General features: G+C 44.5%; 1 protein-coding gene across 3 annotated transcripts in view; it reads left to right on the top strand.

The window, feature by feature from the left end:
* Positions 1-20836, top strand: part of SYDE2 (synapse defective Rho GTPase homolog 2) — a 30083-nt gene extending 9247 nt beyond the window's left edge. For 2 of the 3 annotated variants that reach the window (XM_063344436.1, XM_063344437.1), the window contains exons 3-7: positions 4924-6023; positions 8181-8307; positions 13795-13976; positions 14862-15093; positions 19743-20836. In XM_063344436.1, the coding sequence (XP_063200506.1) occupies positions 4924-6023; positions 8181-8307; positions 13795-13976; positions 14862-15093; positions 19743-20245 (2144 nt within the window). In that variant the 3' untranslated portion in view covers positions 20246-20836. Of the gene's footprint in view, positions 1-4923; positions 6024-8180; positions 8308-13794; positions 13977-14861; positions 15094-19081; positions 19141-19742 lie in introns of all 3 variants that reach the window. The other variant, XM_063344438.1, reaches the window with a different exon arrangement.
* Positions 20837-22735: the final 1899 nt, after the last annotated feature.

The raw sequence follows: 22735 nt of genomic DNA, 5'->3' as shown, positions 1-22735 counted from the left end.
AAATACCTGCAATGAACTCATGCCTGTTTGTAGATACCGAACTCGTTTAAGTGTGGTGAGAGACCTGAAGTGCTGTCGCGCAGACTTGTTCCCCTCTGTAATGAGGTACCACCCTCGAGGATGCTGGGGATCGCCGCCGGGATGAAGAGCAGGCAGCTGTCAGCCCCTTCACCCCTCGGCATGCGGGAGCCTCTGGAGGTTACTCTGTAATCACTTCACATTTTAATTAATGGGCTATTTAAAGCAATTTATTTTATATCTGTTGCTCCCACAAAAGTGATCCCTGGGTGGATGGGTTTGTCACAGCTTAATTAATGTCAGTGTGTGAAGCGTTCGAAGAAAACAAACTACCATCATGTCATTCCGTAATGGTAGGGTTTTCACCCTTTTAATAATTTCTCTGTTCCTTGACTCTGAAGCATTACGTGGGATGGAACTTGGAGGCCTCAGAAACTGCATTGGTCAAAATAGTAATTTTTATAGGGGGTAAAAAAGACTCCTTTTTTTTTTTTTTTTTTAACAGGTTAAAGGAGGAGATTCTTCCATTTATTTAGATAATTAAGACCTTACATAGAAATAATTCCGTTCTATCCCCATTTTAAAAGTTCTTTTAGGTCTTTTTAAGGATTTTATTCCCCAGTTGCTGATGGGGTGAGGTGATGCTTTCCTTATATCTTAATAGAAGTTGCTTGAATTTGATATAGCATGAATTCTTCTCTTGATGGAATTTACAGTTCTACTCTGAAGTTTTCTATCAGAACAGGTCTGGAACTGTCTGAGGAGGAGAAGGGGTAAGGGGTCTGTGTCTGAGTAAGTTCGCAGCCTCTGGCGTCAGTAGAGCTCTGCCATTTCTGCCAGTTGAGGATCCAAATCAGTATTTCTTGTGGCATCTAGCACAGAAGAACAGTAGCCCTTTTCCACTTGCCTATTGTTTGCTACAAGAACAATTTTGAGGTATTTGGGCTTTTCTGTTTTGATTTGCCACTTTTTCATTTTTAACACATTTTCCCAATAAACCATTTGGTTGATTTAAAAGTCATAAGAAGAATGAAAAATCTAGGCAGGAGGGACACCTTCGTTTTGAAAGTTATAAACCCTCCATGTAAATTGTAATATTTTTTTTTTTCCATTTTAAAATGAAGTGGCTTAGAGCTTCAACAATGCCGTTATTTGAGAGAGACGCTTTCAGTGCTAGATGTGGTGTACTTATTAAGTATGTCTGGAAAATGGTAGGAAAAATTAAATTACGTACCAACTTTAGTTTGTTCAGATCTCAGTGTTTCCATTAGCTATGAGAGTGGCCATTTGATACTGCAATAGTTTGCTGCAATAAGGAACTGGTAGTTTTCTGATTTATTCATTTACGTCAACTCATAGTCACAAAAATAAGTTACAGGTTTTCTGAGGAACTTCAAAATAACTCAGAAATCCTACCTTAGGCAATGAGGAATGTTATGTGTAGAATAAATAGGGTAATGAAATATGCCTGTAAAAGAGCTTGCGCTGCTGGCGGTCGGTATGGCAGCGATGTATGTGCCCGAGCGCATGTGCACAGAGTTGAGCAGGGTCAGACAAGCATTTTTGCTGTGCTGAATCATTGCCTACATCTGGCAGGGACTGTGTTGTAAGTGCTTGAGATAGTTGGAGTCCTCTCTTGTCCTGGGGCAGCGTGGTGTAAGGGTACGGTCTGTTGGAGCTCCCCTGGGCCACCGAGGGAACAGCAGTGATTGCCCCATGGGTGGCTGGCCAGGCGGGCTGGGAGACGGGTCTGGGTTCATGGATCGCTGTGTTCCCCCGGGCTGGTCGTGTCTCCCCAGCTGTGCCTGTGGTCATGAAAAGGCTTTATCCTTTCACATAGCCGTGAGCTGAGCTAAGTAAAGGTGGCTTTACTAGTCAAGCTGAACAAAGAGTTGATGGATGCAGCCACTTTTGATGCCAAGTCACTTGGACTTGGGTTGCATTGTCCTTCAAAAGCTATTTTTCTTTCTCTTACTCGTACTGCTAAAGCTTCTGGAAAGCATATCATAGAACAGCCCAGGTTGGAAAGGACCTTGGAAGATTATCTGGTCTAATCTTTGGTGGGAAGGGGAGCCTAGATGAGATTACCTAGCATGTTGTCCAGTCACATCTTGAAAACCTCCAGTGACAGGGACTGTCACTGTAAAAAAATAAATAAATTATATTTATATACATAGTATATGTGTAGTCAGTTGCATCACATAAAGCTGACCATCCCTTTGCTGCCTTGGTAGTCATTTACGTGACAGGTGCCTCTTAAGTTTCATCTCCTCCTACCATCCTTCCATTTAGGGTATTTTTGAAGTTTAACTGCTGAGACTGGATGTGTGGTGGCAGAGTGAGTGGGACAGGGACAGCGAGGAGCCTGTCTGCAGCACAGCCTTGTAACTTGGTAAAAAACTCGGTAAGTTTGTAAAAGGCAGGAGGCGCAGCTCAGTTCCTCTGGCACCCTCCTGAGAAACCTGTATCAGATGGGCAGGCTGGGAAGCGAAGTGTTACCGGCCCATCCTGTAGCTCCTTTTGCAGCTTGTTCAGAGCTGTGTCATGTACACTCTTCAAAATTGCGTGCATACCCCAGCACGTTGCTGGTTTTAGTGGAACAACATGTGGCTCAATGCTGATGGGAATACCATCCTGCATAATACTCGACTGTTAAGTTTCTTCCAGCCGCATATTTTATTTTAACTGTTTGGTGCTGGACCCAGCAGAAGTTGGACACATAAAAGGCATAGTGTTAGATTGACTCTTCAGTTTTAATGAGCTGGGGGGAAATTTAATTTGCTGGCCTCCCTTTTCCAAGCCTGTGCCAGGGGCTTTTGACAGAAAGGGAAGATTAATGTTAGCGGGCTGAAGTATGGCACTGATTGCTACAGAGCACTCCCGGCCAGCCCACCAGTGGGACCGTGCTGTGATTTGCAGTACAAGGGAAGGCTTTGTCCGCTTTTATCAAACACCACATTTCTAACTAGCTGCTTGCCAGAAAAGCACAGCAGGCGTGCTGGAAATAGCCCTTCCCCTGCGAGGGGACTCACTCCGCGAGATGCAGGGCTAAATGAATTTTCCTCTGTTGCTCTGGAGAACAGATTCTATACATTATTTGTCATAACTGAAACTTTCTCTTATAAAGATATTCTTTCAAGCACCTATCTGCAAAAGTTATTAAAGCCAAAGGTCTATTGGGACCAGAATTAGTCTTTGTAGAGGTTTTTCTTTTTTTGGGGGGGGGGGATGGGGCCAAAAACACAACAAATCACTTTGGTCAAAGACCAGATTGCCTGATTTAACTGTTTAAGCTAAGTGAAGTATAAAAAGTAAGTTATAGTTAAATGGCAAAAATGAATCTGGATGAACAGGGGGCTTGTAAAAATCACTGTCTGTGTGGTGATTTGGACTTAGTGATTAGTTTAGAATTAAAGCAGTAAGCCTTTGAGAAATCTGCAGAAGTAACCTCTGTAAAGTATGATTTGCTGAGTATCTCAAGGAAGCAACGCTTCTTTCTTTCTTTTTGTGGTGTAAACAGACTCTCCCTTTCCCTGGGCGGCAAGGGGAGGATGACCGATGGATGTAGCTGCTAGTCTCTGTGCGCTGCTCAGGCTGACTGGGCTAGTGTGCTTAGGGGCTCCGTGGCACCCGACCCTCCACAGGCAAAGCTGTGCGAGTCCTCTTGGGAGCTGCTAGAATTCGCAAAGTGTTGAGTGAATGGGGTGGTTATTTCCAGTGAGAACAGCTATTGTTTTTTCAAGGGATAAAAAGTGACTCTAAGTGAAAGTACTCATGGAATTTTATTACTGTCTGTCATTCTGGCCTCAGTTCCCCTCTTGCATGCTTCATTAACTCGTGTAAATTCGTTGCCTTTCCTACAGTCGTTACTGCCTCATGCTGGTGAAAGTGAGAAAAGCTTGAGCTATAACTTGGTGTTTGGATTTCTCTGAGTATTGGAGCATGAGGTGAAGCGCAGGTTCCTCACTGTGCAGTACTGGCGTATGCCTGGTCGTGTTCCTTCATTAGTTGTCTTTTACTGCTACATTGAGGGACTCTTTTTCCTTTTTCCCCTCTTCAGCATCAGTGCCTGCTGTTAGGATTTTTTTTTAATGAATTCTTTTTGGTACCTTGAAAGGTGGGTGGTTTCCCGCGACGATGTCGCTTGGGAACTGTGCAGCTGTAATCCCTGCCGTGGGACGGTTGTGCTAGGAAAGGCAGAGTGTTGCCAGCAGGAATGAGGCAGTGCAGGAGGCAGCTTTTGGAGTGAATAAATCCTTGTTGTGTTCCTCATCCTGAGGTGGAAAGGAGGAGCTGAGAGAAGTGGAAGAAGAGGTGTGAGACACTGCCTGTGTCCACACAGGAAGGATTTAGGGCTCTTTTGGGCAACAGAGGGACATGCCCAAGAGTGTAGCTGTATTCTTCACTAGAGTCTGTCCTCTAGGCTTAAGAGGAGTGTGCAACGCTGATGTGTCAGCTGTATAGCTGACTGCTTCGTAGACAAGGATGCATTTGCCATATTCCAGTGTTTTCCCATTTAAGGCTGGTTTTGTTGCACCGGTGCCCCGGGAATGCAGCCGCATCTGCTTGTGCAGGGAATACAGCGCAAGCGGATGGAGCCGAATGCAGTGGGTGAGGTAGCTCCTTTGTTTATACGTAGTTTCTGGCCCTTTCATCTCTATAAAGCAGAACAAATCTGACTTCTGACTGTGAACTGCCAAATTTGTCTGACCGAGTCAGCAGAGTACAGCTTTCTGAGAGCTCGTGAGCATCTGACTGATGAATGAGTGATGGTTGTCTGAATGAATTATGTTTATCAAGTTGTGACAGATGTTTTCCCCTAGTGGAATACTTATTTTTTCATTGCAGCTAACTGCACTTACTGAGCAGTTTGAAAATGATTATTCCTTCTCTTTTCTCCTAAAGGGTCTGGAGTTGTACTTGCACACAAGACTGACATACCTTCAACAGAGGTTTCTCCTCCAAGTCCCAGTCCTCTGAAAAAAAGTGGATCAATCAACTGGCCTTTCCCCGATAGAATTAAATCTCCCAGGACTGTGAGGAAGCTTTCCATGAAAATGAAGAAGCTGCCAGAGCTGAGCAGGAAACTGAGTGTCAAGGGAACTTCAAGCCATACTAGTTCAGATAACCCTCCTTCCCTGCTGAAAGGTAGCTGCCGGGATACAAGCCATACCGTGTCTTTGCCATCTTCCGGGAACTCAGCCACCACTGCCAGCAGGAATGTGATAAGTCGTTACCATCTCGACAGCAGCGTGTTGTCGCAGCACACCTACAAAAAGAAAAGCTCGAGGAGCTCCAAGTCCTTCAACAAAGGTGGTTACCTCAGTGATGGCGACTCTCCCGAACTTATAACCAAATCAGGTAAACACGGGCATGAAACCAAGTGTGGGAAAGGAAAGGAGAGCTTTCCAAGCAACGGTGGTAAAACCGAAATAGATATCGATGCTTTCAGACACTATAACTTTTCCGATCAACCCAAGTGCTCCCAGTACATCTCTGGACTCATGAGCATTCACTTTTATGGTGCTGAGGACTTAAAACCACCAAGAATAGACTCAAAAGATGTCTTCTGTGCGATACAGGTCGACTCAGTAAACAAAGCAAGAACAGCCCTGCTCACGTGTAGGACTGCATTTCTAGATATGGACCACACGTTCAACATAGAAATTGAAAACGCTCAGCACTTAAAGCTGGTGGTGTTCAGCTGGGAACCCACCCCGCGGAAAAACCGCGTGTGTTGTCATGGAACCGTGGCTCTCCCCACTCTCTTCCGCGTGACAAAGACACATCAGCTGGCTGTCAAGCTGGAACCGAGGGGGCTTATTTACGTCAAGCTGTCGCTCATGGAGCAGTGGGAGAACTCTCTTGATGGGCTGGATGCAGATCGGGAGCCCGTGATGTTCGGGGTAGATGCTCGAAAAGTTGTAGAGAAGGAAAACGCGGGCTTGATGGTGCCACTTCTGATGCAGAAGTGCATTCTGGAGATTGAAAAGAGAGGCTGTCAGGTACTGTGCGTATTTTAATCTGTTTTGTTAATATTTCTGTGTTGGGATAGCTGTTGTTGCAGAGCATGAGCAGTGAGGGGGAAAGAGGAAAATTAAAAACACCTTCACATGTCACTTTTTTTGCTTTGCTGCTGCTGTTTGTTGAACATTGTAGTGTGGGAAGAGTAACAGGACTGCGAGAAATCGATGCTTCCGACTCAGCCTTTGTGAAGGGGTGTGCAGTCCCAAGCCGATATGCCAAAGACTTGCCCCTGCCATCCCTCTGTGCCCAGCATGAAGATGAGGAGGAGACACTGAGGGGCTGAAGTGTTTCCCCACACCACTGCTCCTTGCCTTGCTTCAGGTTGTTTCCAAAATTAGGACAGGAGGTGAACGCTGTAAAGCAGCAGTGCCCAGTGTCTTCTCTTCGTCCTGGCACAGTTTATTGGTTGATGTAACCTGATGGGCAAAAATATGTAGGAGAAATGAGGTATGGAAATGAACCCCAGTTACGGGTGCTAGACGGGAAGTCTGTTAGGAAGAAAGATGCGCAGTCCTAAGGTGGGATGTTCTCCTTGGCAGTTAATTTGAAACTGGTGGGAAGACTCTTGTGTGCTGTTCCACAGCATGTGTGAGCCCTCGGTTTCTTTTACACCTGTTCTTGCTCAGGTGGAATTGAGGTGCAGTCACACCTACCACTGGTACTATTTTAAATTGCTGACACATAGGTCCAGGTGTTATGAGATTAACTCTGCTATTTATAACCTAGGTCATAAAAATATAGACAGAAATGGTATTTCTGTGTAATTACTTTCTAGAAGTCACGAGTGATAACAACTGTGTATTCTTACTGTGAATGCTTCTCCTAACATTATGCAAATCTGTGGAAAAAGGAAGTTTTTTCCCTTCCAATGTGTGTGTCCCATGATTGCAGCATTTTATTTTGGGCTTGTTAGCACCTAGTCATGCAAAAGATATTGGGTAATCAAGGCAACACTGGTAATGAAGCGACTGGGATCTGAATTGTCTGAATGTACCTGGTGCTTTTGAGCATGAAATCTAATTTGTGTATTTGCACACAGAGAACCAAAAATGCAAAATATACTGTTAACTTTTCGCTTTAACCATGTGCTTGTCTGACATTTGACTTTCCTATAGACTGCAGGCTATTGGCGTGGTATGGCATCTCCACCTGAATTGCAGACGTGGCATTAGGCAACTTCAGAGTGAAAATAAATCGTCTTAGGCAAATACTAGATCACATTCAGTCTTGGGAAAGAGGGAGTACAGATTCCATTGGGCAAACTTACATTTATTTAAACAGGAATTCATATATGGCCAGACAAATACTCCTTCTTGTTTGCAAACCCAGACTTGCATGGTCTGAGTCAGTACTGTCTCAATCAGGGTATTTTTGGGGATTTTTTTTGTGTCTTTTGAGTTTATGGTAGTTTTGAACTATCTATTTACTGCTCGGTACACCTGCCTATGAAGTTCATTAAAATAAAGTAAAATAAATATAGGAGTGCTTTGTATAAATGGCATTCATGAAAATGCAAAGTAGATAACAATAAAATGCAAAATTTGAGTGCGTGAAAGCACATGATTGAATTAGTACTTCAGTCCAGGAGTGTTGTGGGCTTTGTTCCTGTCGCCTTGAGCATGATAAATAACCCCTGCTTTGCATAAAACTTCTCATACAATTTGAGACACCAGCAAGTCAGTATCATGTCATCTTTAAAACAGCATCTTATAGATGGAATAATGAAGTACACATAATTCTCTTGAAACGCTGGTTACTGGTATAAAATATAATTTACATTTTGTTTACTATCTGGCTTATTCTGTGTTTCCTAAGTTTGCGTAAGAGCGAAGCACTAAACGATTATGATTTAAAACTCATGTTCTGTCAATAAAGTACTGCTCCGCATGTTCATTGTTATGGGACAGTAGCGTTATTCACTTACCGCTTAACAGTCCCAACGGTATCTCTTGTGTAATGTTTGATATTGTACATTACCATTTGATGTTAAGGGTTTGCGCTGTTTGTGTTCCCGTAACGTGTATTTACAAACAGTTCTCTTTGTTGGGCTTCCCAGAAGAGGCAGAAGGTGATGTCGACTCCGAGTCCCCGGTGCGGGAAAGTGACTGATGTGTGTCCGCTGTTTGTGGTTGCAGGTGGTGGGCCTGTACCGGCTGTGTGGCTCGGCAGCGGTTAAGAAGGAGCTTCGAGAGGCGTTTGAGCGGGACAGCAAGGCTGTTACTCTCTCTGAAAGCCAGTACCCGGACATTAATGTCATAACAGGTAATGCACTTTCTTTTCTTTTAATACAGAATTGTGCCTGGTTCGTAATGTACCTTTTAAAAAGCAAAATTGTGCTCTGAGCTAGTTTTCTGTTGTCATTTATCAACTTGCTGCTTGGTGTTGCTGAAGGTTGGGTGAGAGTGGGCACAGTAGCCTTGGGGATGTGCACGTGTGGAGCAGCCGTGGTTTGGGGGGAGGAGGGCATGGAAGGAGCCGCTTTCGCAGTCACAGAGGGAGGTGGAAGTCTGGAAGGAGCTGAGATCCCCGGGGCAGGTTAAACCTCTGCTGGTGGTTTGTGCTGGAGGGGATCTCAGAAAACTCGGCTGTGATGAGATGCATCCGCTGTGCTGGTTGCTCTACAGCACATGATCCAAGGACCATCTCAGATGGTTGTCCTCCCTTTATTTTGGAGGTTGCATGATTTTTGGAAGCAGATTTCCCATCATCTTGTGGAGGCTAGTTAGACCTGCCTTCATTTCATCACCTGCTTCTTTTAAAACATAATTAAATAGCAGCTTTCTGCCCGCTGGAGTGGCCCCGTACTTGCTGTCAGGCAGCAAGCTCCTGGCAAAGGTGGGAAGGACTGGGACTACAGGACCAGGAGGTCTTCGGAAGCCTGTCTGCATCGGCATCAGCTCTTCACATGAGCGTTTCGTAGGACTTGCACTGCACAACTGAAGTTGTAGAGGGTTTTTTTTGTTTGCTTAAAAGTGGAACAGTTTTATAACTATTAATACTTGTTATGTAAACAAAAGTTGATCTCATTTCAGGCATCACTGAGTAAACCAATTGCTCCAGGAAATTAGGCAGGAGCGTTTGTTTCCTACATATCCAGGGGTGGAAAATGTAACAACAACAGTCAGGGTATAAATTTTCTGTGCCAAAGTCCTCTCTATAACATCCAACATCCAGCTGGACGGGACAGTCCTACCCTGTTTGGTGGCTTATTTCATTTTGGTGTATTGGGAGTGAATTTTGTTCATTACATTTTATAATTATACAAAGTGGTATCAGAAGATACTATTCGGTGACGTTTACTGGGCTAAATAAACCTCTTGGACCAGCTAGTCGGTTCGCCTTAATTGCCTTGGCTGGTTCTGCTGTTGGGTTCAGCGTTGCTCACTAGTACCGGCGCTCCCAGCAGCAGAAACTTGTGTTTCGCTCTGATAGCATGCACCCTTTATAAGGAGGAGGTGCACAATAAAGTAAATATTACAAAGGATCTTCTAAACTGTATAACTTTCTTCTTTTTACAAATAAATTAATGAGAAAAAACAGTGATAATATCTGAGATCAGATTGTTCCATTAAATTACTGAAGCCCTGTTTCTTTCCTGATTTTTGTAAATTGACTCAGAACTGGGGAAAGAAAACCCCTCTGCTGCTTTCTGCAAAACATCAGGGACTGTCCAATACTGAGTTGTGAGCAGGCAAATGGCAAACTGCTATTTGGTTAGGGTAAACTTTTGGCTAATGGAGAACTTTGTGGGTTTTTTAAGTTTTGTAATAATAAAAATGGCATTGCACTCCCATGCTACAAGTAGTCATTGCGATAAAACAGTATTTGGGGGAACGGCTCAGGAATATCATGGGAAAGGGTGTAAGGAACTTAATTTGCATCCATATACAAAAGAACCTGTAACATTTCATAAGCATTTTGTTTTTCCTGAGTACATTGTACACTCAGAACTGGCTGAAACCGAAGCCTGAGCTGCAGGAGAGCTCAGTACCGCGGCAGAGCCCTGGAGGGGCAGCAGCGCAGTCTGGCTGATCGTTCCATCACAAATTTATGATGTGGTGGTTAAATAGAAGAGTGTACGTCAGGTTTTTTTAATATGCATTGCTGCAAGCCTCATTGGTGATGGTGAACTTTTGGTGACCGTGCCGGTCCTGCTGGGCTCTTGGTCCTTTCTTTGGTTTGTTCTACTGAAGGGTGATTGTTGGCATCCAGAATTTGTATTGTAGGCGTGAAAAGACTACAGCCTTGGTGTCTGTCTTACAGAAAGACTACGGGGTGTGCTTTTGTGTATGCTGTAGTGCAAGAGTTTACTTGTATGCTGCTTTCCTTACAAGGAAAAAATAGTTTTAAGAAATTACATTAAAAGAAATGTGAATTCTTTGCCCCGGTTCCCCTGCAGCTGCGGGGTGTGATTGCCATCAGTGCCTGTGTTAGCGCTGGGCTGAAGGGACCGAGCGCAGGGTCCTGCCTGAGCTGGGGGCAGTGGGGAGGGAAGGAGTGTTTGCACCTGACCAGAATGCCCCCCACTCTCTAATTAATTGTAAATAATGTGGTCTGGACTGAAAGGGGAACCTGCAAGTTTTGCTGACAGACCTGAGGGACCCACTGTGCTTAGTGCTAGGAGTAAAAGAGCCTACGAAAGCTCTCCTGTGTGCGTTTAGGGAGCTGGGTTGAGAGGGAATGTTTCCCCTGATGTGTTACTGCTGCGTTTGCAATGCTGAGGCTGATGCACATGATTCATACTTCTATAAGCCAAAACATTTGTTCCATAAAATGTGAATCCTCAGCATAAATCTTGGCAGATTTGAAGAGAAGAGCCGCCTTCTGTCCTTTTTGAAATTTGAGTAGCGCTGCTTTTCCAAAAGATTAAAAAGATTTTATTTTTTTTTGACAGCTCTCCAAAGACTAAAGAATGAACATTTAATGATTAAATCTTGACTGAGAAATGCTCTTGGGATTGGCACAGGCTTACGTGCAATTAAGTGTGCTTGTGGCTCAGACTGAAGCGTGCAGCTAGTTTTCGGACCTGACCAGTGTTCCCGTTATTGCCTCATGTCTGTTCGCGTCCACGTGAATTCATATCTCCACATAAAGCATGCGATAACCGTGAACAGTTCAGTGGGTCAGAAAAATGAGGAATTAATGAAGTGGACGGCAATTTCTGCTCGCTGTCTAAGTTTGTTGTGTGTGGTTGTGTCAAGGGGAATGCGCCAGTGGGCTGGCAGCAATGGGAAGCGTAGTTTCATGGAAAAAAAAAAAAAAATAAAATAACAAGAGCAGCCTCTTACAGGGCTAATTTAGCTGAGTGAATAGCAAAAGGATTTAGAAGGGTCAAGGGGCTTTCATGGCTCCCAAACTGTCCTGTTACTCAGGGCTAAACAGGAGAAAGTCCTTTGGCAGGTGGTGGTCCTATGACTGTGGATGCTGTCACAGGAATTCCTACTAAATGATTATTAATAGACGGTTGTGAGTGTTTCAACAGTATAAGCCGATTTGATTATGATATACCATTTCCTACAGTAAGCTGATTCTGATTTCAGCCTTCACCTCCAAAAAAAAAAAAAAAAAAAAAAAAAACCGCAGCTGAAACAAAGATCCTGATAGAAGTCAACATCTATTGCTAGTCTTTTGCATATGGAAAAAGGAAAATTTCCCAAACCATGTTGTATAGCACCAGCCTCTGCCACGTTTGTCTCATATTTTAACCAGCTAATCCATGCATGGAACATGGCCCTCTAAAACGAGGGGAAGGAATAAAATTTGGTTGTGGGGGAATGTGAGTAAGTTACTAAACAAAAAATAGCCACTTAAGTGGAGCAGTTACAAAAGTGGCGTATTCTTTTTAAAACAAACAAACAAAAACCTCCAAACCACTAGAGTTTCTAGGATACATTTTTAGGATAATACATGGATGGTTGTTCGCACGTCTTATATTCCTGCTGGGGAGTTCCCATGTCCAGCACAGGGCAGGCTGTCGGGCGCTGTGGGATACTCTGCAGAGAGAGGAGGTTTGTGTGGCTGCCCCGTGCCTCACGCTGCACAGAGAGGTGGGCTCCGGGCAGTGATGCTGCGCCTACAGCGTGGCGCCCGTAGCTGCATTACTGCCGGGTGCAGTACTTCTTTTTTTTTTTTTTTTTTAACAGTAAAATATTTATACAAGTAGAAGCCAACTTTTACTTGCCTTCTGCGTGTGAACATGGCTGCGATGGGGAAAATACTAACCTTCGTTCCCTTTATATTTTTAGAAATGACCTCGTAGCAAAGCCTGCTGCTATACCGTTCAGTTTACGGTGAGGTTATAAAGATGGAGTTTATAAAAACTGTTGCTTTGCCAAATGGCACGGTGTGATGGTATTTGCTGTGATTTAGGATTCTACAAGGCTATGGGGAATGCATACCAAAAAAAAAATCTTCTACCTTTCCAACTTTTCCTTTTCGGAAGACACGCTGCTTTGTTAATTATAGTACCTGCTTTCAAAAAGTTTGTTTTAATCCACTGTTTCTTCTTAACCAAGTATTTAAATTCAGTTGTGATCTGTCTAAAATGGGTAGATATTTGTGGCACAGAATGCTTTTTTTTTTTTTTTTTTTTTTTTAAGGAAAGTAAAAGCTGCTGGGAGGCAGGCTCGTCTTGTTCAGTTCTCTGTGCCAGTTGTACTGGGTACGCTGCTCCTGGATAACATCCTGCGTGTGCCCTGTCAGGGGGGGTGCTGTTGGAAGTCTTCATGGTTTGGGGTTTTTTAATTATTATTCTTATGATCACCAAAACCCCATTCGTACTGAAGTATTGGCCAGCCTTCAAAGCTAGCTTACAAGAACGCAAGCGCTCAGTTCCTTCCTGTTTGTTTGCATCTGTGGAAGGAATAGGTGGAAGAGCTTCTCCTCTAGCACCTCCCCAGCTTCTGAGGGATGCAGTGTGGCTCTGCGACTGGGAGTGCTCAGTGCGGGGCTGTTCTAGCCAGCGTCTCCTGTGGCTGTGGATTGTATTTGTCACAGCAGCGGTGAGCGGTGTTCTGGGGGGACACAGAGTACCCAGAGGTCGGGGGGAGTTGGTGTTCCTCTCTTGAGGACATCTGTTTGGTTTGTGCTTTGGTAGGTGAGAAAACGCTGTGTGCATCACCAGATGCGCTGCTGGCACTGGGATGTTTGCTCATAACTTTATAGCTGAAAATGAACCGAACAGAAAAATCAGTTGCTGGTTGTATATAAAGAAGGAGGTGTCATCAGGCTGAAGGCTGGTGTTTGTAGGAGCTGCTTTCCTCAGACAGGAGGTTGACTGCTAAGAGCCCTTTCCTTGCCTCTCCCTCGCCCCGATCCGGAGGGGGACCTGGAGAGATGCTCACCCTGTGCCCAGGTGCTCGCTCCTGCCCACGCACCCTCCGCTCTGGATGCGGTGCACCTTCCTCCCCTGGTTTCACTCCTCAGTTCGCAATGAGCTGCCTTGCGTGGGCTTGGAGAAGCTGCCGGGACTGTGGGGACAAGGATGCTGGTGTCCCTTGGCCTCCTGGGGACGTTGCAGAGGTACCTCCTGCCTCAGCTGAGCCAGTGGGGATCCCTCACGTACCTGTGGTTCGCTGTGCCCTTTTCTGTCATCTTCCCATCCCTCGCTCCCCAGGGCGAGGTTTGCCACTGACACGGAGGATTTTCTCATGGGACGGGTAGAGCTGATGTGGCATAGCGCTCCCAAAAACCGCTGGAAGGTGAATCTGCAGATAGTTAAAGGCAACTGTTCTTGTGTCTCTCGTGAAGGCGTCCTGAAGGACTATCTGCGGGAGCTGCCTTCTCCCCTGATAACCAAGCAGCTCTACGAAGCAGTGTTGGATGCCATGGTGAAAAATCCCTTGAAAATGACGGCAAGTGGTTGCGAGAATGACCCGAGTGACTCCGAGCACACAGCAGCCCTTCTGGATTGCCTGCCAGATGTGGAGAAGGTGAGCAGTGTTAGCAGGTTCGAGTAAATTGCATGCTTCAGAAAATAAAGGAAAATTTTCACACTGGACATAAAATGGGTCAAAATGTGTACACCTGTTTCCTGACTTAATGGTCCACTTGGATTTTTGATGCTCCACATCTTTGAAAATACTTCCATGCTGTGATTAACTGGAGGGGCTGCATTGCTGTATTTATTCTAGTTCGCATTTTATATTGCCTCTGTAAAACTGAATGAAAAGCTGTGATCGCTACTTTTACATTGTCAGATTATTCCCATCTGGTGTCCTGCTCCATTTCTGTGGAGCTCTTTGATCTGGATGTCGTAATTACGTGGGCAAATGCGTTCCTCTTTCCTGAGCATGTGCAATGAAGCCTTTGCTTCCCATATGTGCATTGTAATAGTGCTGTGCGCAGCTACCGGCCACGTCCACCTCTAGAAAACCAGAGTTAGCCCATGGGAGAGAGTGAGCGAGTGGCCTGCACAGTACTTGGAAGTTACCTGGAAGCTTGTTCTGTTGCTGAGCTCGTACTGAGGGTTTCTTTATTTTCTAATGTACCTGCGTCATCTGTACTGCTGCTGCAGCTTCTCTCCCCTCCCTGATGTCCCCTTTCCACTGTGAGAAAACTCATCCATGTAAAACTGAGATCAGGTAAGAAGCAAGCTGAATTTTACCAGAAATTCTGTCTTAAGTAGTCTGCTCTGTGGTAGTCCAATACAGCACTTTCCTAATTCAGCACTTAAGATGTTCCGCTGATAGGTGGTGATAGAAAAAGCATAGCTATCAGCCTTCATCTTGTCCCTCTAGAGCAGCAACGTTAGGATGTCAACACCACCTTCGTCTAGTGTTTTGTTTCATTTCCTGAGCAGTATTTTGTTCTTTTAGGCTACCCTGAAGATGCTGTTGGATCACCTGAAACTGGTGGCTTCTTACCATGAAGTCAATAAGATGACGTGCCAGAATCTAGCTGTATGTTTTGGGCCCGTGTTGCTGAGCCAGAGGCAGGAGACCACCAACCATAACAACAGAGTCTTCACAGACTCGGAAGAGCTTGCTAGTGCCCTGGACTTCAAAAAACACATAGAGGTTCTTCACTACTTGCTCCAGCTGTGGCCAGGTACTGTTTCATGAATCTATCAAGGGAGAATGTCAAACCATTACTGTATGTTAGTGCTGTGCGACAGTCTACATTGATTCACAGGATGATTGAGCAGCATCAGAATTCTTAAAACACGAGGTGCTATGGTGTGCTATGCATAGTATGCTATGCTAACACCTGTTAATCTAAAGAAATCAATTTTATAATCTACTCTTTGTATTTGGTCACTTGCTTTAATGGAAAGTTTGTTGTTTTAATTGCTTTCTTACCAGATGGCAGGGTTTGAGTATAACGTAAGAAGTGGTGAAGAGTGCTTTATGTGAGTAAAGACACTAGAAAAAAGAAGCCCAGTGACAGTAAGGCTTCCACATCTGAATTAGGGCGTGTTGGAGGTGTTTTGGTTTTTTATTTCTTCTGCTCTCCTGCTTTGACCATCCAGGATTATCCGGGTATGGAATTCCTTAGTTGTTTGGTCTCTGAGGTACCCCAAACGTTATTTTAATTCTGCCCTTGTACTTTGGCAGAGTTGGGAACATCCTTACAGTAAGAGCTGTGCGACCTCTAGTTGCTTTTGCAGAACTTTCCTTAAAGGAGAAATGTTTTTAAAACAAAACACAACAAAACCCCCAAACCAGCCAAACAACAAAACCCAAACCAAAACATCCTATGTACCTTTTAGCTCCCACTCCCAAAATTAAGAGGTCATACGCTTTGGCACAACTTGGGGTCAATTCTCAATAAGAAGGGAAGTGCTTCTAATCTTCCTAATAAACTACCAAAGTGGAAGCAAAGGTAACTATTTCTGCGAAGATCTGCCTTTCAAATGGGAAATGGTTGCACAGTGTTCATGTTTCCCCCGGTGTTCAGAGAGACAGAAGCCAGTGGAAATAGTCAGGATGATGTCTGGAGCCCTGGGCTTCAGTCCCTGGTGAATTCCTGTGCCTTGCTGCTGCTGAACTGCTGCATTTCCTTGCGCAAGAGCTGCCCGGAGTCAGGAGCGGACGAAGGTATTACAGGTTTCCGCTTAAAGAGGGAGAGCTGAAAGCTGCCCAGCCATGGGTCCGCGGTGCTGTGCTGTGGTATCTTCCTTTTTCACAGTGGTCTGGCTAATGGTGTGGAGAACCAGTCTCTTTGGTAACCTGAATAATTTAATATCCGCATCTCAAATTTGAGCAATGTAAAACCTGTAATTCTCAAGGCTAAGCGAAGATTCAGCCCATCTGAACAGCTTCTTAATTGTTCCCTTCTAGAACACAATAATTGCTCTGGGGAAACTGCTGAATTTCTGCACCAATTGAAACATGAAATGGAGTTGCAGTTAATCTAAATGAATAATAGGTCTGATTTGTTTTTATTTTATTTTTACTTGAAGAGGAGGAGGTCTGCTTTTTATGGGAGACTTGGAGTCACCTGGGAAGTGTGGAAGGTCACGAAGGGCTTGACTTGGCAATACTGAATTACAGATGTTGTGGCTGCATTTGAGCCAGGCAGGGGGACTCTGCTGCTCTGTGTTCAGGATACAAAATGCTCCTCAACTCATTTAAAGAGTGTTTGGGGAAAAGCTTTTTTCTTTTTTTTTTTTTTTTTTTTTTCCTCTCCCCTGTTATCTTCCCCCCTTGCAAACATTGTAAAGAGAAATTGCCATTGCCAGCTAAGTGATTCTTGAAGCATTTTATTCTGGAGGGCCCAGCAAGGGCTCCTGACGTGTAAGTGTGTGTTGGCAAAGACTTGTATCTGGCAGATTCTATACAATAATTAAAAATAATAAGTGTCTGTTGTGTATTCCTAGACATGAGGTGTAAATGAATGTGTGCTAGCAGACAAAGTGCAGAATAGGCACATGAACATGAGTCTGTCTTTGAGTATGAACTATGAAGACAATGTAAGATGTACAATCTTGCTGTTAAAGGGGTTTTTATGATTACAAAACAGTATGGGAATCTATACTGTATTGTATTACACAGGTCATCTTAAACAGTCTCTGCTCTACTTAGTAATACTTGTTAAGTTTTTATCTAGAGATTTATATTAAATTTGTAAGGTGGGTTTTTGGGGGGGTCTTTTTGTTTTGTTTTTTAATTTTAATTATGAGAGAAAGAATTTTGGGGGAAGGTTTAATCCTTTCTTGGGTGAAACTATGAAGTGTCAGGACAAGTGAAGCAAATGCAGAAGAAGAGAGTTGACTGTAAGCTGACTTGACCAGCACAGCGTAATTGCCAGGTTTGTGAATAGCCCACTGAGGTCTTTCCAGTGCTCAAATGTTTCTTGTGGTATATCAGGTACTGATGAGTATAAAGAATATTCTGGGTGAGGCAGTGATTTCAGCCATCGTGAGCTACTTCTTTGTTCCTCTGACAGCAATTCCCACCCGGGGAGTATCTCCAGGCTGCCCCAAACCCTGTTGGTTCGAGCGGCTGTGAATCGGTGAATGGGAGGTTGTTGCTGCTGTGGGGGCTGCAGTGGTCAGCGAGCACCTGCTGTGTCAGGTACCGATGGGAAAGATGAGTTTGGGGACAAAGTCAGCGTAGACAGGTAATGTACTGGAGGGAAAAAACCCAGCAAGTATAGTCTCAGTTGTGTTGTCTGATTCCCCGCCGCCGTAAGACTGATAGTAGTTTGCTTGCGTTAGACATTGCTCCGCTCTGATTTTCAGCAGGGCGGGTGAGCTCAGGCGGTGAAAGGGTGTCCCTGGCTGGGCAGCTTGAAGAGCTGAATGAAAATGGCAGTGCTTTTTACGTAGGTTTTCTTTTTTTCTATACCCTGCTGACGTGATGGCGGCCATGCCCTGGAGTCACCTCCTGTGACCGGTGACCCTGTGGCTGTGACAAGCACACGCTGACCATGCTCTGGGTCAGCACCGCCGGGAAGCTGCCATCTCCGCTTGCTGCAGCCTCATGGAAACCTTCTCTGCCTGAAAATAAGAGCAAGAGGAGAGTTAGTTTGACATAAGGTGCAGCTTCACGATGGGCTTGAGGCGATTGAGGACACTTCTGCTCCCTTGTCGGCTGCAGCCGGGCAGCCCCAAAGCTGCTGACCACCAAAAATGTAAAGAAGCTTTGAGTCAGGTCAGTGAGCCAGCACAGGAGAGGTGGGAAACGTGGGTGGAGGAAGAGGGAGACCAAGAGCTGTTTGGGCAGCAAATTCTGTGCAGGAGCTAATCACGAGACCCCTGGGATAGCTTACGGTGTGGCTGCTGTGGGAAGGAAAAGCAGGGAGATGTAGCTCTGCCCATAGGAGTGTGCATTGCTGTAAAGGGGGCAGGAGTAGGGTAAGTAGTAGAGTTTTTCCTCACCTTGAAGAGAAAGCCATAAATCTATCCCTTGGCTTGCAAGAACTGTGCAGGACAGTGTGCTAAAAGGGAGGTAAAACACGAATGCGGAGATGTGAGCAGGCGAACACCTGCATCACACGAATGCAGTGTGGACAGAACAGTTGGACCTGATGGAAGGATCGCCGTCTGGTCCCTTACGTTTAATCTCCTGTAGATTGAGACAGCTTGATAATCAACAGGTTGTGCAATACTTCGATTTCCGTATTTTTCCAACCGAAAACAAATAGTCCTTGTTCAGTTAGACCATGTAATACTGGCAAGTTGTTGTTAACCCATGGCCCTTCGTCTTAATGGAGCATAGTCTAAACAGAAGGGCTTTTGTTACAGTAAGAGAGGGGGGAAAAAGCAATGATAGTTATTGCATGTTACTGTGCAAGACGTAGAGTAAGACTAAAATCCTCTGGAGAGAACTGTAATGCGGACCCAGAAGGAGAAGCGTAGGGCACATCTCAGGCCTGAGCCTTTGTGCTTGCGCGTGAGGAGTCTAACGAGGAGCAGGTGACGCTGTGAACCGCACGGGTTTGTGTGCACCACCTTTTCCGTGGTGAATGGGAATAGAAGTTCCTGCTTCCAGTTAACAAGAGGTAACGGTCTGTTTAAAACAAAAAGAAGTTTTGCAGCTCAGACATTCAATAGGCACAAGTCAGTAAAAAATATTTGTGCTGTTTACCGTAGGAAGCCGGTAACAGTGGAGGAGACTGTTAGTAACTTGTGCTGTATAATCGTGAGCTCAGGTAACGCGACCATCAAACCTGTTTGAGTGTACGTCTGACACGGGGTTGTGGCTGCTTAGAAAAATAATGCATAATGGAAATGAGCTTCTTTTAATAGCGCAGAACGCGAGGGCAAAAGAGAAACACAAGAGTTTAACTCTTGGCGCGTCTTGAGCTTCTCTAGGTGTTTCTCCGTGGTGGTATTTTTGTTGTGTTTTAACCTCTTTTGCTGTGCCTGCTTTCTGTTACTCTCTCAGCCTGGACGAAGTGTGTGAGCTGAGCTGTTTGCTTTCCTTTGACCCAGAGCCAGACGGTGATTAACTCACGCAGTGAATTTAACTGGGGCTGTGGGAGTTCCTAGTTTTAGATAGGCTTCTCTCCATTGCAGTTTGAATCTGGCATGAATCCTCAAAACTGGGCTTTTACAGTAGTTTTTCTTACAATTTTATATCAAACAGCAGCAGAAAACATAATAGCGGAATGTGTTGGCTGTAAGCTTGCATGTGTCCATGCATGCTGTTAGCGTGTGATGTCCAGGGAGGAGAATGGGCATCTGTCATGGACTTCTCTTGTTGCAGTACGGATTCAGCCCTCACTCTGGTTTAACCTCTTCTCTCTTCTAGTACATCCCTCGCCTGCCAAAGAACCAGCACACCCGAATGCGTTTCCCGAGCACCCATCCTCCCTGAATTACCTGAGGCCCAAGAGGCAGAGACCTCAGATGCTGAATCTGAGCAGCACCGAGATGTCTGGGGTGCTCAGACCAAGGCCAGCAGGCCTGGACAGCCCATCGAGCAACCGCTACGCTGGAGACTGGAGCAGCTGTGGGGAGAACTACTTCTTGAACCCAAAAGACTGCCTGAGTGAAGCAGACTATGACGACGTCCCTTCAGAAGACACAGAGAGTGGGGATGACAGCGGCAAAGCCGAGGAGCCAGACGCCTCGGTCAAGCACCCGCAGCCCATCCCCAGGGAGGACACCTTCCAGAGCTATTTGACAATGCAAGCAATAGACTCAGCGGTGGATCACAGAGCAAACCTCAAAGACCTGCAGGAAAGTATTGACACTCTGATAGGAAACCTGGAAAGGGAACTCAACAAGAACAGGCTCAACATGAGTTACTAAATGCTGTCCTGCGTGACGCCTCCTCCTAGTGCCTCCGTGCCCCTCGCCGGGCTTCCCACAGCTGGGTGAGGACAGATGGTGCCCTTGGACACCTTGTGGCAAGGCCACAGCCCACCTTGCGTTAACAAATTTTAAGCCATTCCGTTACATTTCTGCCTTTTTGTTAGAAGAAGGGGTTGGCCTGATCCTGGTGTTGGAGACAACCTTAGGGACGGTGAGGTGATTCCACATAGTGGCGTTTCTCCCGAAAAATACTGTGCACTTAGGCGGTCTGGGCAATACCTGGCAGGAGGTAAAGCAACATCTCTGCTGTCGGCGGCAGCAGATCTCCCCATTCCCAAAACCCTAGCTCCGGTACCGATCATCCTCTCGGAAGAGGATGAACGCTGCTTGGCCTGAGTTTTGCAGCATGGACTTCAGAAAGACTCGTTTTACTATATATGCAATGGCTGCTATGAAAAATGCTTTATATATATATAATATTTATATATAAAGTTTTAATTGTACAAATATTAATGTATTCCTGTATTAACACTTTTCAATAATTATTTAAACAAGCAAAAATTAAATATTTTTCTAACCTTGTTTGTATATATCTATGTGTAAATGTGCATGTGTCCGTAGCCACCTTTGGAAAGGAGAGGTCTCTCAGAATGACGAGATGTGTCCGTTTCTGGGAAGACGTGTTCAGTGATGCCAGGGTGAAGTTACCCATTGGGTGACGCGGCGTTTGATTTATGCACAGAAACATGGCCAGAGAGAAGGCAGGGTGAATGATTAATATAAATAACCTTGTGTGTTGCAGGGGCAGCGGTTCGCAGGTGTTGACTATTAACTCTCTCTCACGCACCCATCACACTTTCTCTAATTTTTTTCTTTGTTTGTTTTTTTTCCTCCATTTTTTTCATATATAAAGAAGGTCTGGAATGTATTTACTTCTCAAAAAATACTTCTGGCTTGTCCTCGTGATCTTTAATTGTGACACTTCAGTACTTTTCCTCTCCAGAGTTTCATGTATTTTTGTTGAGGTGCCTTTGTCTGGCTGCTGGTGAGTAGACGTGTTTGAGCCCCCTCTGAAGGGCTGTGGCTCTGGAGATGCAAGACTCAAATTCTGCACAAAGGCAGTTACTTTTTTTTCTCTGAGTCTTTTTTTTTTTTTTTTTTTTTTTTAATTAATCTCCCCAAAATGGAAACCTGAGTTATTACAAGGGGTTGAATGGGTTGAGTGATGTTACTCCTCAGGAGTTTGGGTGGGATTGCAGCTCACTGTGACCTTGTTAGATTCAGCTGTCACCCACCATCTTCTCAGATCATCTGTAGTCATTTATGGTGAGCAATTTGGCACTTCATGTTCAGGAAACGCGTTCTTAGTTTAATTAAAAGTAGTTACCAAATCGCATGCAGATGTTTTGATGGTCCCTCTAACGAAAAGGAGATAGAGGGTTGTTCCTTGTCCTTCCCAGGTCGCCCCCAGTGAGGAAGGGGGGATTTGGGGTGTGGGGGCCATGGGGTTATGTATTTTGAGGTCGAACACTGAGTTGTGAGCAGGGTAGAACTGAATTCTCTTTGTCTTTCTGGTACGATGTTGGCATCCCGCCATGGCTTTCCGTTCACCCCCTATGGGTAAGTGCTTTTCTGCTAACCCGTACTTCCTCATATTGCTTAATTGAAGAGTTATTTATTTACAGTAGCAAGGAATTAAGAATTGCTATGGCAAACTTCACCCCTCTTCTCTAAGGAATTCTTTTAGCATGGTTTCAAATGGTTTATTCAATCTCATTAATTTATTTTTTGTAAGTGTTTAAAAGATGCAAAACAATTATTGCAATATAATGATAATGTATGAAAATGTAAATTTAACCGGAAGCATTTATCAATAAATCGATGTATTTTTTTAAACTTTTATACCTACAGAATGTGCATACTTTTTAAACTATAAATTTAAATTCTAAATAAAATTTGAATTAAGAACAAAATTTGACTAAGCCTAGTTAGTGATTATTTAAACCTGTCTAAGCTGGTGCCGTACACTTGTACTAGCTGCACGTGTGAATTAATTCCATGAAGCCATTTAGTTTTTCAGAAGACGTTTTGTTCTATTGTCTTTTCTAGATTGACACAGCATTTCGGTTACATAGTTTTTAAAAAAAAAAAACCAACCCAAAACAAACACTACTCTATTTAAATCCAAAAGGAATAATGTTCTCAGGAAGTTGTCAAACCAGCGTTGCGGCAGCATTGCTTCCTTTATTGCAGGGTGCTGATGCTCTTGAACGTAGCTTGGCTTCGGCGCTCTGGGTGCGTGTGGATGTATTAGCACTAGCTGAAAGATATTTGTTTGCATTTAAAGTTATTTGATAAATGGTATATTAAGTTTTCATTGTTTGTAATAACGTGGACGACGTAAATGAGCAGCTTTTGAATAAGTGTAGGCTTTTTCTACAGGAAGGTTCTGTAACTCAGTGTGCTGCTCTGTCAGTTCCAGTATTT

Source organism: Chroicocephalus ridibundus, chromosome 8, assembly GCF_963924245.1.
Source record: "Chroicocephalus ridibundus chromosome 8, bChrRid1.1, whole genome shotgun sequence".
NCBI classification, from domain to species: Eukaryota; Metazoa; Chordata; class Aves; order Charadriiformes; family Laridae; genus Chroicocephalus; species Chroicocephalus ridibundus.
Note: the sequence above shows the minus strand (reverse complement) of the source record. Positions and strands in the feature narration are given on the sequence as shown.